The 16,842-nt window shown below is 38.0% G+C and overlaps 1 protein-coding gene across 1 annotated transcript in view; it reads right to left on the bottom strand.

Annotated features, from left to right (window-relative positions):
* Positions 1–16,842, bottom strand: part of LOC112617259 (transmembrane protein 117) — a gene marked incomplete at its 3' end in the record, with an annotated part of 550,259 nt that overhangs the window by 440,025 nt on the left and 93,392 nt on the right. Inside the window, exon 3 of the mRNA XM_025374000.1 lies at positions 2,354–2,486. Coding sequence (XP_025229785.1) covers positions 2,354–2,486 — 133 coding nt within the window. The remainder of the gene's footprint in view (positions 1–2,353; positions 2,487–16,842) is intronic.

Here is a 16,842-nt window from a genome sequence, read left to right as displayed (position 1 = left end):
CAATCAGACCTGTGTTCTTTAAACAATAAAGTGGCAAAACCTCTCTAGTCCTCGGTTTCTTGATCTGCAAAATGGAGATAATAACTCCTATTCCACGGAGTAATTGAGAGATGCAATTGAGATAATTCATGCCTGGTGTAAATGCTCAACAACTATTAGCTCTCATTTTATTTCCAGCTATTGAGTGCTTTATAGAGTACAAGGAATTATTTATTGCATTTAATTTTTCTTTCAAATCTGTTCCCTTCCTCAAAATAAGCATTTCCAGTTAGCACAGGCCTCATTAGCTCCAGATAAAAAAACAAGCAGAATTAGATCAAAAGTCAGCTTCTTAGCAAAAGATATATTTTATATATTATATAATGTATTATTTCCAGCAATTGCTTTTAAAATGTAGTTTTCACATAGGTTCCTTCTCCTTCTGCTCTCAGTGCTTTGAGTACAAAAAAACTCACAGAGAAACCTTTGGCTGTGTTAGGTAATTCCAACCACTACCCATTCTAGTATTACAGGCACTGCTCCAAGGCTGAGACATATTCTGACGAGCCATAGGTGAGAGCCTTCAAAATAGACGTGTTATTAAAACTATCATTCTAAGTCCAAGAAATAATTACAAAGTATTTTAGTAACTTTCTAGAGCCTGAACATTTTCTCTCAAATCACATTCTTGAATTTATCACTTGTTAGTATAAACTAAAATATGAAACATGTGAATGTATTTTTCCCTTTGCTATTCATCTCCTTTAGTGAGGGAAAAACAATGAAATTCTAAATGAGCTTCCCTCTCAGTACTGAACAATGGTGGCCAAAATCTATATGTAACATCAAAACAGTTCCCTGTTTCCCATGGAACTGGACAACAATCCTGCCTAGCCTACATTTAGAAGAAAAGGATATTACCTAGCTTTCTGATCTATTGGGGAAAACAGATCAAAATCTTTCTCAGTAACTATTTCAACACACAACAAATACCTAAAGTGGTTTATTATTGTCACAAATCTAATTTTAATACTAAGCCAATCTCCTCATATTCTGGCCTCAAAACTTACGGAGAGCAGGCCAGACGCAGTGACTCACGCTTGTAATCCCAGCACTTTGGGAGGCCAAGGCAGATGGATCACCTGAAGTCAGGAGTTCAAGACCAGCCTGACCAACACAGTGAAATCCCATCTCTACTAAAAAATACAAAAATTAGCCAGGCGTGGTTGCAGGCACCTATAATCTCAGCTACTTGGGAGGCTGAGTAGGAGAACTGCTGTAACCCGGGAGGCAGAGGTTGCAGTGAGTGAGCCAAAATCGCATCATTGCACCCCAGCCCTGACCGACAACAGCGAGATTCCGTCAAAAAAAACCAAAAACAAAACAAAACAAACAAAGTTACTGAGAACAAACCAAGAGGAAATTATACTAAAAGATCAATCCTTGTGTTTCATTATATAATGAAAGAAAGAAGTGAAGAAACTTAGAAAAATTATACAACTACTTGTTAGCACATCTTCATGCCTTACTGATTTGATAAGTATATATCACAAGCTAGGAGTTAATACAGGGTGGCCCACGTAATTTTTTTTTTTTTTTTTTTGAGAAGGAGTCTTGCTTTGTTGCCAGGCTAGAGTGCAATGGCACAATCTTGGCTCACTGCAACCTCTGCTTCCCGGGTTCAAGCGATTCTCCTGCCTCAGCCTCCCAAGTAGCTGGGACTAGAGGCCCACACCACCACACCTAGCTAATCTTTGTATTTTTAGTAGAGATGGAGTTTCATCATGTTGGCCAGGATGTTCTCGATCTCCTGACCTTGTGATCTGCCCACTTCAGCCTCCCAAAGTGCTAGGATTACAAGCATGAGCCACCGCGCCCAGCTGTGGCCCACTTTTAAAACAACCTATTAATAACAAAAGTCTCTCTCTCACAGGACTGTCAAGAGAGTTAAAGAAAATGCCTCCTGTACCAAACACTTTTATTTAGCCAGGCATTGCAGACCAATGAAATTGCAAACCTGGAAACCTTCATCTTAGCCCCACTCTATGAATCATTTGAATATATGCAAATCAATAAGATTTCCTGAGTCTTATACCCGCTTGTCAGTATAATGAAATTAGTACATGCCCTCCCACCACCCTATACAAAAGTCCTAAAGGATAAAGAACAAAATCTAAATATTGTAATGCAGTATACGCTTCCTGGAAAAAAAAAAACTTTAATTTCTTAGTTAAGAAAAATACACAAAATACTCCTTCTTCTTAGGGCAGAATATTTGTAAAGCAGACAGACTACTATAAGCTAAAAAATTCTTAAATTATTTTGAGTTTCAAACACAACATTCACCACAGTAGAAAGGGGAAATATAACCTACCCCATGTTTCCATCCATCAGAAGAATCGTGTTGTATATGTGAGAAAATATGAAGAGAAAGAGAATTGTGCTGAAGAACATTGTCATCCATGACCCATGATCCTCTCGAAACATTTTTAATCGGAGCAACTGACCTGAAATACAAATATTATTAAATATTAATGTACATTGTAACTCAAAATTCATGGATCTTTGCTTTATTTTTATGAATCTCTATTGTCTCATTATATTCTGAAGTCTTTGCCATAGGACTGCCTTATGAGTAAAGCCACAATACAATGTTCTTTTTGCTCTTTTGTAAATAAATGATCATAAATAAAGTCCAAGATGATCCTCATATCACATATCATCCTAGAGTAAATAGTACTAATCCAAGAATCTAGTGTTCAGAGATAGTACATTATGCTAGCATGAAAACAAGATGAACTACAGCCCTACTTAGCTGCTACTTTTTATTTTACAAATATGTTTTTGGTTCACACTGAAACTACTTAAGACAAATGGTAAAGTTGCATGAATCCCATATCATTTCCCTTTGCTTCTAAAGATCCATTCCCAATACTGGCCAGATGATAAAACCAAGGCCAACCTTACTAATCAGGTCTAATTGTTTAAGGTACATGAAAACTTGAAAGAAAAAATTAAGTCTCTGTTATAAAACACGCAGCTTAGCCTCACTCTTAACACCCATGCCCCTGTACAAGTACAAATACAAGTGCATATGAGAGGTGACAGTGTATGTGTTAATGAAGCTTGGTGTGGCTCCTGGCAAAACATAATTTTCACCCTGATGACTAAAATTCCATTTATGAAGACAAATGCTAATGTTAGAGAGAATGTTAAGATGCAAACACCTTAAGGAAGAAACATATATTAAGATGAACACTAAAGTAAAAACTACTAATATAATTCCACCAGAGAAATGTTTTGATTTATGGTAAAGAAAAATGATGGCACTAGTACCCTGAAAGATGAGGAAGGTGAAAAACCTTGGGAGTAAAAAAGATGTGAGCATAGGTCACCCTAGCTTCTCCCGAGATAAACTGTGTCTATTTTACTTACCTCTCTTCCTAAGAATAATAATGGAGATGACGTGCATACAGGAACTACAATTAAAATAGAATAGACCTGAATCTTACAATAAAATTTCTTACTATTCCCTTTTTTAATGATATGCCAGTTATGAAATATATGTATGTATTTCTACCTGGAAATTATCTCTCTAGGGACAAACAGTATCTCTCACATATCTCACTGAGCACAGGAAGAAACACTCTTTTAAGATTTAACTATTGAACTTTTCCTTATATCTCACCTTCATGAAAATAGCACTTTAGATTTCATTTGGAAACCAGGCTAACAGAAACATTATCCTAGCTAAAACTTTAGATGGAGGCTAAAAAAAGGGGGGGAAGAGATTTGATTACATCATGCCATGGATTCTTGGCCTACACAAGAGAAGCAAAGGTTAAAACTGAAAGTCAGGGAGAATGTGACTGTATAACTAAAAGAAGAATGTGGAAAACCTTCTACTAACACAAATGATACTAGCCCCATAAATTATAAGATCATAGAACCTGCTGATTAATTTAATCAATGATTATGAAAAGCCAGGGATTTTCAAGCCTCCACACAACATACTGACAAGAATATTGTAAAAACATATTAACAACAGAGTGCTTGAGAGTAAAATCACGTGCCACAAATATCTTACACTATAAGGAATATTTTTTTATTCATTGAACAAACATTTAATATGTGCCTATTACATGCCAGACACAGTTGTAAGTGCTGGAGATTCAACTGTAAGCAATGCAGGACAGTGCTTGAAGTCAATTATCATTTGAGTATTTAATGGAATTGTGACCTTACTTTGGACTCATGGACTCTTTGTTCAGGGGTCCCTTTTCTGCAAGTCCTTTCAGCTTTAGACCAAGAACTATTTATTTAATTCAGCAGCTGATAATGAAGCACTTCAAAGACCGGCAATTAGAGTTCCTTTAAGATTTAAATGTGAATTTCTTTCTTAACATACGCGTGTGTCAAAAAAATTCACTAACAAATATACTTTAAAAGTCAAATAATAATGCTGGTGATTTAACAGTGCTTTGCAAATAAAACATTGTGGACTAACTGTACACAGGTGGAAATAATACAAAGTTAGCAAAAAGAGAGATGTGGCAGTACCGTTTATGCTGTCATTGCCAAGCTCATCGTCTACCACTAATTTCAGCCATTAGTGTCATTGGAACAAAATGGTAGGTTAACATGACTTGAAATTCATTCGAAGACAACAAGAAAAGTGCTGCAAAATATTAAGTCCAGAACTAGTATGACCCAAGTGTTGAGTCGCATTGTATTATAAAAATTTCCCATAAACTACTTAAAGGTTAACTCAATAAGCAATCCTCAAATGTTAAGAAACATATACACACAAGGACTGCCCTCAGCTCACTGTTCTCACAAAGGACTTCTCCCATGCAATGTAATCAGACCAAGAACCTTGGAACTACCTGAGGATGTCAGATGGAAATACATTGTCTCTGCCCTTTAGGGTGACTTATATATGTGGTTTGCCTGGGACAGTAGTGGTTTATAATTGTTGTCCTGCATAAGTATTAATAGTAACCCCTTCCTTTCTTAAGTATGCTTGTTTGGAAGATAAATTATGTGCCACTTTTCCTATAGGTCTCTAGGTCCCAGAATTCAGAATTTTATGACTTTCTTTTAGAGGAGTTTCAGGAGACAACCAAGTGACAACAATCCTTACAGGCCAACAGAAGTGAAAAACATCACTAAGAGGGATACATTTCTGACATGGTCAAAAATGATTATTTGAATCACAGATATACTAATATTTGTAAATCTGAGTGTGTATTTATTTTATTAATAAGATCCATCTTGCAGTATATAGACTGTCACCTTCAATACAGTCAAAAAATTAGAAAATATAGCTTAGAACAATCAAAAGCATTAACGCGGGACACAAACCTGCATATGTGAAGAAGGAGAGGGTGGGAGGGCACAGGAATTGATGATTATGAATGTTGGCTAAAGTCAGATGAAATGGCCTAGAACTTCAGAATGTTTTCCGGAAATACAGTAGGTTTAGGAACACTAAGATGTCATAAAATTCTAATGATATAAAAGCACATTTAAATGTGTATGTAAGGGGCCGGGTATGGTGGCTCATGCCTGTAATCCCAGGACTTTGGAAGGCCCAGGCGGGAGGATCACCTGAGTTCAGGAGTTCGAGATCAACCTGGCTAACATGGTGAAATCCCATTTCTACTAAAAATACAAAACAAATTAGCCAGGCGTGGTGGCGCGTGCCTGTAATTCCAGCTACTTGGGAGGTTGAGGCAGGAGAATCGCTTGAACCTGGGAGTTGGAGGTTGCAGTGAGCCAAGATCGCGCCATTGCACTCCAGCGTGGGCCACAAGAGCAAAACTCTGTCTCAAAAAAAAACGAAAACAAACAAAAAAAAAGTGTATATAAAATGAACCTATGTATGTTGTGGAAAATAGAGGCAGACAATTGTGATAGGGAGAATTATGGAGAAACTACTCGGTTTCTTCGCCTTTTTGCTGCTGTGTTCTCTTCACCAAAAGAATGGAAAGATTTTCCTTTCTACCACACTGCCAGACTTTTTTTATTGAGAGTTCTAGGTCCCTTTTCTTTAGGAGTGATTTTCATATGGAGACCTGTGCAAAGAAATACACTACACAGTCTCAGAGGAGAAGTGTTTGTGTTTCCAGGTAGGAGATGTGGGGAGCTCTACCTCTGGAAGATTGTTAAAGCAGGGTTCAGATAGACCGAGGGCTTCTGGGTTCATAAAGAATACAAGGATTTAGGTCTCCAAGGTGGCAGCGCCTCATTTGGGGATGACCACATGGATATTGGTGAAGGCCAAGGTATCAAGGGTCATGATGACACATTTTGGCTCTGTGTCCCCACTCAAATCTCACCTTGAATTGTAATAATTCCCAAGTGTTGTAGGAGGTCCCAGTGAGAGGTAATTGAATCATGGAGGCGAATCTTTCCTGTGCTGTTCTTGTGGTAGTGTGTAAGTCTCATGACAGCTGACGGTTTTATTAATGGGAATTCCTCTACACAAGCTCTCTCTTGCCTGCCACCATGCAAGATGTGACTTTGCTCCTCTTTTGCCTTCTGCCATGATTGTGAGGCCTTCCCAGTCATGTGGAATTGTGAGTCGATTAAATCTCTTTCCTTTATAAATTACCTAGTCTTAGGCAAGTCTTTATTAGCAGCATGAGAACAGACTAATACACATGGCTTTGGAAGTCTGAGTTATCAACCTAAGCTAGTCCCAGGGGAATGGTGCCAGTAGGGCAGCCACCCACCTCTATTAGGCACACAATGACTTGAGTAGATCCCAGGCACCTCAGAGTCATTGTGCCCAAGTGGTAGAAAACCATTACTGAAGTAGCAGTAGGAGAAGGGGTAGAGAAGTAAAAACAAGCTGAAGGAGTCTTTTCAGTATGTGTAGCCCTGGAACTTCTGCAAAACCTTGGTGATAGAAAAGGTGATTTAAAATATTATTAATATTGGACTCTCTGCTTACCTTGGTAAGCAAAAACTCAGAATAAGATTTAATTTAGACGAAAAAGTATGGCATTACACATAAGACCCTGACTAGGAAATATAAAAGGACAAATGAAGGGATTCATTCAAGAGGACTCCAAACTGAAATTAACACTACTGTCCATTAAGTCTTCTGCTCTAAAACCTATATATGATTTGACCCACACATATATACAAGAAACAAATAGAATCTGCAATTACTTAAAGGAGTATATTTAGTTTGTTGGAGTCAAAAGATATAATAGGCAAAAAATCAGCATAGCAGGCATTCCGCATATCAGTAAGAATATTCCTGTTGCAAATAACAAAAGCAAAAACAAAACCGAAACTTCAACTAAAACTAGGTTAAATTATAAGGATTCTTTATTGGCTTCCTTCTCACAATTTCTTTTTTTTTTCTAGCCCTGGCTAGAGTGCAATGGCACAGTCTTGGCTCACTGCAACCTCCGCCTCCAGGGCTCAAGTGATTCTCCTATCTCAGCCTCTGGAGTAGCTGGGATTACAGGCACATGCCACCACGCCTGGTTAATTTTTGTATTTTCAGTAGAGATGGGGGTTCACCATGTTGGCTAGGCTGGTCTCAAACTCCTGACCTCAGGTGATCCATCTACCTCGGCCTCCCAAAGTGCTGGGATTACAGGCATAAGCCACTGCATCCTGCCTCTTCTCACATTTTCCATCTTTTTTTCTCATGTCTGTTCTCAAAATAAAACAATTTTTGCATACAATAGATATTATAGATATTCAGGAAATAATGTAGATCTAGTTTACCTAAAGGAATAGAATCACTTCAAGCAAGACCTGATCCAGCACTCAGACAATATTACCAAGGCTCGATTAACCTCTATTTCCCAGCTCAGTTTCCTCAGTGTGGCATCTCATCCTAGCTGGTTCCCATTACTTTCTCCCCCAAGACACATGCACACACCCTTTGTTGTCCCAAGATGACCATAAGAACCTGAGGGCTGCTTCTTCATTGTTGTCCACAGATGAAAAGATAATGCTTTTGCCCTAGCATTTCTAGAGAAAATTATGAGATTCATTCTATTTGTGCTCATTTGGGTCCTGAACCAATTACCCTAGGCAGAGTTATGAAAAGCAATCTAACTAAGTCTTAGGATTAGCTAGGCCTATGCCACCTGCTCCACTCCTACAGCCAGATGAAATTAATTCCCTAGCACCACCTTGACCCCAAATGCAAGTTAAGTTTGGCAAACATGGTATTGAAGAGGGGAGAGCAACAAACAAAAGGCCTCTGGGTCCCTGAGTCACTGCTTGGAACACAGGTGCCTGCCATGTCTTGGGCTTTATGTGAATGAGAAATTCAGCTGGTCTGCAGTCATTATACATTTTGGAGATCTGTATTACTGCAGCTACAATTATCTTACTGGATCAAAGATGACTGATGAAAGAGGCCCACAGAAGGCAAGAAAAAATGGGGTTTAAATGGCCCACATGAAGTCTTTATTTCCTTTATCTTTCTTTACATCCCTAGTTCTCAGCATAACACATAATAAAATATTTTCACTGAATGAAATACTGATGAGAAGATTCTAGAAAGAAAATTAAGACCTGCACTCAAGTCCTCCAAAAGAAAAATTCTACAAGTAAAATAGGAAGAAAACACACCTTGCTGGCAACAATGTACTGTTACCTCTCAGTCTGCTCAACTACAGAAGTCCTAATGAGATACAGTAGGAGTGGGATGCAGCTCCTTCTTCACATATTTTTTCTTTTTTCTTCTCTTGTCCCACTGATCTCAAAACCCACACCACTACCTTGCTGACACTATACCTGCTAACCTAGAGGCTTTGGTCATACAAAGAAAATAGCCATTCTATATCGTTCCTCTGTGCTCTTGTAATGTTTAACCAGGCCTTTTACTTAAAGAATTCCAGAAACTGGCCTTAGGAGATCCAAACATCCAACCAAGGTTGTGGGGTGTCCCACCTTGAGAAGGAAGGCTAAACAGCTGATTTATAGCCTTGTTGCCCCCAGCCAGACCACTAGGTGGCCCATTACCTCAAACCATCACAACCAGATATGCTGTCCTGCATACCCTAGCCCTCACATGCTCTACCCAGCCCAGCCTGCACACCCTCCCCTTGATGTCAGTTCCTGCACATTGCCTAATAAAAAATCCCTACGGCTCTTTTCAGGGAGCCAGCCAGAGAATTCTTATACCTCCACTGTCTCCCTTGAGCTTGAGCACAAGTCCCAAAATAAAGCTTTGTCTGGCTAATCTACTTGGCCTTGTTTTGTAAATGTCTATTACACAACAGCCTAAGAGCCTGTGGTCTATAACACTGAGACCCAAAGATTTGTATACTTTTTGTCTACTATATGTGTGCTACACCTGTCTATAAACTGTAGCACAGTAGAGACCAGATTGATCTTCTTTACCACTATGTCCCCATGGCATAGTACCTGGCATACAGTATGCCTTAAGTTATTTGTCCAATGGATTAAAAAAAAACACTATATAAATAAATGAACAAACAACATTCCACTGTATGGAATCCTATCTTTCTAGATCTAGGTCCTGTTATACTTGCCCTCTGAGCCCTTTAGTTCTTTAAGTTGCTCTCCTCCCCAACTTTCTCCCCATCTATGAGTCACCTCCTAAATTCTGTTCCCCCCATTTAGCATGAAACTCCTGCTTCCTTATCAGCCTTTTCATCAACACCATATACATTTCTGTATACCCTAGATGTGTCTTACACATCCCCAGCAAACACCCAACTCTGATGTACAGCTACAATTTGTTTTCTCCAATTTTGACTACTGTGGAAAAAAGTTGCACAACACAGTTGATAAGCCACTACATAATCATAATCCAGAGTTTAGTTGCTATCACAGCACTGCACATTAATGCATCAATGCCTTTCCCTGTCCTTGTCAATTCTCTTTCCTATTCTCCTTAATATCTATTTCAAATTTCATCTCAAAGCTCCTACTGAGCCCCTTTCACTCTTAGAATATGACTCTGGTCTCAACCTCAAGAAGACATCCTTGTCATCAAACATTATTTCCCTCAACTTCCTACCTGCTCACATTCATCTACTTACCTACCTTTATGACTATCCTAACTTCCTTCCCTTATTCCTCAAAGGATGCAGTACTCCTCCCAAAGAAGACCCTACTTGTGCCTTTTTAAAACCACAACCCCTCCTCTCTTGGGGGACTTGATCCAGCCATCCTTTCGCTCCTTTGTATATCTGATCTCTCCCTCTCTCCTCATTCTTTTTTCTCCACTTTTGAAGCCTCTTAAGTTGATCCTAAAAATAATGTCCTTGAACTTCCACCCATTCTCCTTGTTTTCTCATCCAGACTTCAAGAAAGAGTAATCTTTATCACACCCACTCACCGAGATCTTACTTGCCTTGCAAACATTCCACTGAAATTGTTCTGGCAAATGCAATGACCTCCACCACTTCCAAATCCAGAATAAATATATTCGTCTTTAACTTGCAAGACATCCTGGCTGCATCTGACCTAACAGTTGTTCTCTGTCTCTTTTCACACTACTTCCTCACGTTCCCTAACACCAAATATGCCATTCTTTTTCTATTTTCCTGCTTTTTCTCAGTCACCATTTTAGGCATCCCTTCTTTCAATTATCATAGAAATAATGATGTGCCATAGTCTGTCCTCAGTCCTTGTCTTCATCATATCACTATATGATTTCATCCTCTCCCATGGTTTCAACATCCAGTACCTCCAGTAGAAACTTTTCCTCCTGAGCTTCACACTGGAAGTCAGCTGCCCACCATAGTCCTAGATATCCTACCAGCAAATCAAACTCAGTAGACAAAAACAAAGCCAAAATCCCTACCCTCTGCCCCAATATACAATATGCCCCTATTTGCAACTTGACCCATCCCATCCCTAAATCTACTCCTACTTCTGACTTTATTATCATTTTCAAAATAACTCAAGGTAGAATTCACTCTTGACTTTTTCTTCCTGTACACCTTCCATTTCAATCAATTGCCCTATCATTTTATGTCCTTACCTCCAAACTCTTCTCTCATAATTTAGGTTCTCACTGTCTCTTGGTAAGACCTACCATTGCAATGCCCTCTTAGCTGGCCTGTCTTACTCCAACCTTTTCCATCTCAAACCCACCCTCCACAGAGCCAGTAAATCTGACTAAAATCACACATGGTAAAATCAAGTCACCCCTTCACTTAAAAAAAAACTTTCAATAATCATAATTTCCCCGTAATACAAAATCCAAGCTCCCTAACATGGTATACAAGGCACGAATTAATTTGACCCATACTTCCCTCTCCTCCCTCACCACTCCCATCGTGTCACTGTTTCCATCAACACTAAGCAGGTTGCACTTTTCTATGCTCATGCTGAACTCTCTGCCTGAGATAATCTTCCTTCTCCATGACTCAACTAACTGCTCCCCTTCCTATAAAGCCTAAAATGCAAGTCAGAAATGATCTCCTCTAGGAAGTTGCCTTCTTTGTTAATACTTTATATCTAGGATTATAGAAAGAGCTTATAGGATGGACTGTCTCAGGAGGTAGTAAGTTCCTTTCAGTGCAGACAAGGAGAAATGGCCCTTGCCAAGCATAGTTTAAAGGGCTGAATTATATGACTTTTAAGATCCAGTCCAATTCCGGGATTTATGATTTGCTTTGTCAGGGAGAGATTAGGTCAAAATCTGCTAATTCAAAAGACTGTTAAATATATATATATGTGTGTGTGTGTGTATGTGTGTGTGTGTATATATGTGTGTATATATATAATATATATAGTCCTTACCCACTAAAAGAAAAAGTATTCCTCCTTATATTGTATCTCTCATTGTATGCTTCTCTAATATATAAAATGAACCTGAAGTTAACACACTGATAACATTCTTTAAAGGCCAACTTAATATTTAACATTTTAAATATTAGAATACTTGACAATAAATGTAATCCCTATTTCTTATGGTTGGAAGAAGAGAATAAAAGATAAAATGAAATTTAATCACAGCAGTTGAAAACTAATTGAAATTCACTTCCAGTCAGACTAAAATAAGTATATTAAGAATGCATCACAAACTTATGTAAATTTATAGTTTATAAAAACATGATATGACTATTTTTGTTTAAATTCACTAACTAAAAACTGGTAACAGAAGCCTGGGCAACATGGCAAAACTTCATCTCTAATACAAAAAATTAACCGGGCATGGTGGAGCACCTGTAGTCCCAGCTACTCCAGAGGTTGAGGTGGGAGAATCAACTGAGCCCAATGAGGTCGAGGCTGCAGTGAGCCATGATCATGCCACTGCATTCCAGCCTGGGTGACAGAGTAAGACTCTGCCTCAAACAAAAAAATAAAAAATGGTAACAGAATAAAAATAACTAAAATACAGGAATTATTCCATGAATGGAACATCAACCAAGTTATCTAACAAACTACACCAGAGTATCATGGCAGTTAGGATGGTCTAGTTAGACAAACATGACTTTATACAATAAATGTAAGATCATAAAACTTTTGTACTCTAAGAGTACCATTACATTAATATTCAGATCAAATCTTATTTCAGGGTACAAAGAGAATTTAAAAACATCGAGCAGATGGTTATCATCCCTTATTAGGAATAGGAGCATACTCAAGAAATGTCGGCTATTCTCTGAATTTGACAGAATATCAAACACTGAATATTGAGATACAATCTCATATAATACTAACGAAGATTACAATGTGAAATTCAAAAAAGCTTCTACAAAAAAAGCAAAATAAAAGCATGGTTATAAACAGTATGAATCATAGTGTGTTCAGATCTAAAGTTTAATGTCAATTTAACTAAATGTCAATTTCAAAAGTGTGTATATTAAAATAAATATTTAGTAAAATTACTAATAAACACATGTTGACATAAATTAGTCTCAGTAACACAGTAATAAACCTTCCATTTGAGAGAGTCTGAATATTGTATTTTACTATTACAATTTGGCTCTTTCCATTAAACCATCCTCAAGTTTAACTCAAATTGCTTATTGCTCAACATGAAAAAACATGACTGCAAGAGGAAATAAAGGTATTCATTTATTAGAATCTATTAGTTTTCCTTTTAAGGAAAAGTTAGCCATCAAATAAAAAGAATGCTAAATTAATGCTATATATTACCTTGTAGCCCAAGATAAGATTTATCAGCACACTTAATTTATGCATACATATATTATGTTCTTTAATTTTGATGGAATCAATTTGGCCCATATTTTATTACTAAATGAAATTATATCAAATAGCATTTTTAAGGTCAAAACCCATCAAATACCAGCAATTTGATATCGCTTAACCTAATAAGACATAACTAGCTATGGTAGGTTTAAAATAATTATTTTAGAAACATTATTTCAACATTTAATAATCAAAATTCTTTTAATCTATTTTTATAATTCAAGTAAAAGTAAACATAATATTTTCTGAACCCTTAGAGACTGTCACTATTGAAATTCTGGGCCGCGAGCAGTGGCTCATGCCTGCAATCCCAGTACTCTGGGAGGCTGAAGCAGGCAGATCGCAAGGTCAAGAGTTTGAGACCATCCTGGCCAACATGGTGAAACCCGTCTCTACTAAAAATACAAAAATTAGCTGGGTGTGGTGGCACACACCTGTAGTCCCAGCTACTCGGTAGGCTGAGGCAGGAGAATCGCTTGAACCCAGGAGGCAGAGTTTGCAGTGAGCCGATATCATGCCACTGAACCCTAGCCTGGCGATAGAGTGAGACTCCATCTCAAAAATAAAAAGAAATTCTGTATTTTGAAATGGGTAATAAGATAGAAAGTATAGTTCCCAATTCTTAAAAATTAACACTACCACCATTATTAAATTCTTACATCTTCACCATTATACTAATACCAATATTAAAGAACAAGAATACTTGACAATTCTAAAATAGGTTTTCCTTTAACTTTAGGCATGATATTAATGCAATTAAGAAGGAAAAGTTAAATTGTCAAGAATAATCCCCTGCAGGCTGATTTCCATGGTCTTAAGCAATCTTGATCAATCACAAGGCATGGATGCCAAGGCCAAGATTCTGCCACGTCATCCACATTTACGGTATTCCTATTATTTGTACCTATGCATTCAGATCTCTCTGACTCTCCCTTTTATCCTGAATTTGATTTTCATTCACGGCTTTCCAAAAGTCCTCTAAGTCTTACAGACTGGTGTCTCGTACTTAAAAATGTGCTATTGTCTCTACACATTCCATTTATAGAGTTACTAAAACATATTAACTCATAAGATACAAGTTTAAATGACAGATTAGGAGTATCAAAGAGAGGCGCTAATTATAAGTTGCTATGCTTTTTTTTTTTTTTTTAATTTATTTATTATTATTATACTGTAAGTTGTAGGGTACATGTGCATAACGTGCAGGTTTGTTACATATGTATACTTGTGCCTTGTTGGTGTGCTGCACCCATCAACTCGTCATTTACATCAGGTATAACTCCCAATGCAATCCCTCCCCCCGCCCCCCTCCCCATGATAGGCCCCGGTGTGTGATGTTCCCCTTCCCGAGTCCAAGTGATCTCATTGTTCAGTTCCCACCTATGAGTGAGAACATGCGGTGTTTGGTTTTCTGTTCTTGTGATAGTTTGCTAAGAATGATGGATTCCAGCTGCATCCATGTCCCTACAAAGGACACAAACTCATCCTTTTTTATGGCTGCATAGTATTCCATGGTGTATATATGCCACATTTTCTTAATCCAATCTGTCACTGATGGACATTTGGGTTGATTCCAAGTCTTTGCTATTGTGAATAGTGCTGCAATAAACATACGTGTGCATGTGTCTTTATAGCAGCATAATTTATAATCCTTTGGGTATATACCCAGTAATGGGATGGCTGGGTCATATGGTACATCTAGTTCTAGATCCTTGAGGAATCGCCATACTGTTTTCCATAATGGTTGAACTAGTTTACAATCCCACCAACAGTGTAAAAGTGTTCCTATTTCTCCACATCCTCTCCAGCACCTGTTGTTTCCTGACTTTTGAATGATCGCCATTCTAACTGGTGTGAGATGGTATCTCATTGTGGTTTTGATTTGCATTTCTCTGATGGCCAGTGATGATGAGCATTTTTTCATGTGTTTGTTGGCTGTATGAATGTCTTCTTTTGAGAAATGTCTATTCATATCCTTTGCCCACTTTTTGATGGGGTTGTTTGTTTTTTTCTTGTAAATTTGTTGGAGTTCTTTGTAGGTTCTGGATATTAGCCCTTTGTCAGATGAGTAGATTGCAAAAATTTTCTCCCATTCTGTAGGTTGCCTGTTCACTCTGATGGTAGTTTCTTTTGCTGTGCAGAAGCTCTTTAGTTTAATGAGATCCCATTTGTCAATTTTGGCTTTTGCTGCCGTTGCTTTTGGTGTTTTAGACATGAAGTCTTTGCTCATGCCTATGTCCTGAATGGTACTACCTAGATTTTCCTCTAGGATTTTTATGGTATTAGGTCTAACATTTAAGTCTCTAATCCATCTTGAATTAATTTTCGTATAAGGAGTAAGGAAAGGATCCAGTTTCAGCTTTCTACTTATGGCTAGCCAATTTTCCCAGCACCATTTATTAAATAGGGAATCCTTTCCCCATTTCTTGTTTCTCTCAGGTTTGTCAAAGATCAGATGGCTGTAGATGTGTGGTATTATTTCTGAGGACTCTGTTCTGTTCCATTGGTCTATATCTCTGTTTTGGTACCAGTACCATGCTGTTTTGGTTACTGTAGCCTTGTAGTATAGTTTGAAGTCAGGTAGCGTGATGCCTCCAGCTTTGTTCTTTTGACTTAGGATTGTCTTGGAGATGCGGGCTCTTTTTTGGTTCCATATGAACTTTAAAGCAGTTTTTTCCAATTCTGTGAAGAAACTCATTGGTAGCTTGATGGGGATGGCATTGAATCTATAAATTACCTTGGGCAGTATGGCCATTTTCACGATATTGATTCTTCCTATCCATGAGCATGGTATGTTCTTCCATTTGTTTGTGTCCTCTTTGATTTCACTGAGCAGTGGTTTGTAGTTCTCCTTGAAGAGGTCCTTTACATCCCTTGTAAGTTGGATTCCTAGGTATTTGATTCTCTTTGAAGCAATTGTGAATGGAAGTTCATTCATGATTTGGCTCTCTGTTTGTCTGTTACTAGTGTATAAGAATGCTTGTGATTTTTGCACATTAATTTTGTATCCTGAGACTTTGCTGAAGTTGCTTATCAGCTTAAGGAGATTTTGGGCTGAGACAATGGGGTTTTCTAAATATACAATCATGTCATCTGCAAAGAGGGACAATTTGACTTCTTCTTTTCCTAACTGAATACCCTTGATTTCTTTCTCTTGCCTGATTGCCCTAGCCAGAACTTCCAACACTATGTTGAATAGGAGTGGTGAGAGAGGGCATCCCTGTCTTGTGCCAGTTTTCAAAGGGAATTTTTCCAGTTTTTGCCCATTCAGTATGATATTGGCTGTGGGTTTGTCATAAATAGCTCTTATTATTTTGAGGTACGTTCCATCAATACCGAATTTATTGAGCGTTTTTAGCATGAAGGGCTGTTGAATTTTGTCAAAAGCCTTTTCTGCATCTATTGAAATAATCATGTGGTTCTTGTCTTTGGTTCTGTTTATATGCTGGATTATGTTTATTGATTTGCGAATGTTGAACCAGCCTTGCATCCCAGGGATGAAGCCCACTTGATCATGGTGGATAAGCTTTTTGATGTGTTGCTGAATCCGGTTTGCCAGTATTTTATTGAGGATTTTTGCATCGATGTTCATCAGGGATATTGGTCTAAAATTCTCTTTTTTTGTTGTATCTCTGCCAGGCTTTGGTATCAGGATGATGTCGGCCTCATAAAATGAGTTAGGGAGGATTC

The sequence above is a fragment of the Theropithecus gelada genome, unplaced genomic scaffold (assembly GCF_003255815.1).
Source record: "Theropithecus gelada isolate Dixy unplaced genomic scaffold, Tgel_1.0 HiC_scaffold_15987, whole genome shotgun sequence".
NCBI classification, from domain to species: domain Eukaryota; kingdom Metazoa; phylum Chordata; class Mammalia; order Primates; family Cercopithecidae; genus Theropithecus; species Theropithecus gelada.
Note: the sequence above shows the minus strand (reverse complement) of the source record. Positions and strands in the feature narration are given on the sequence as shown.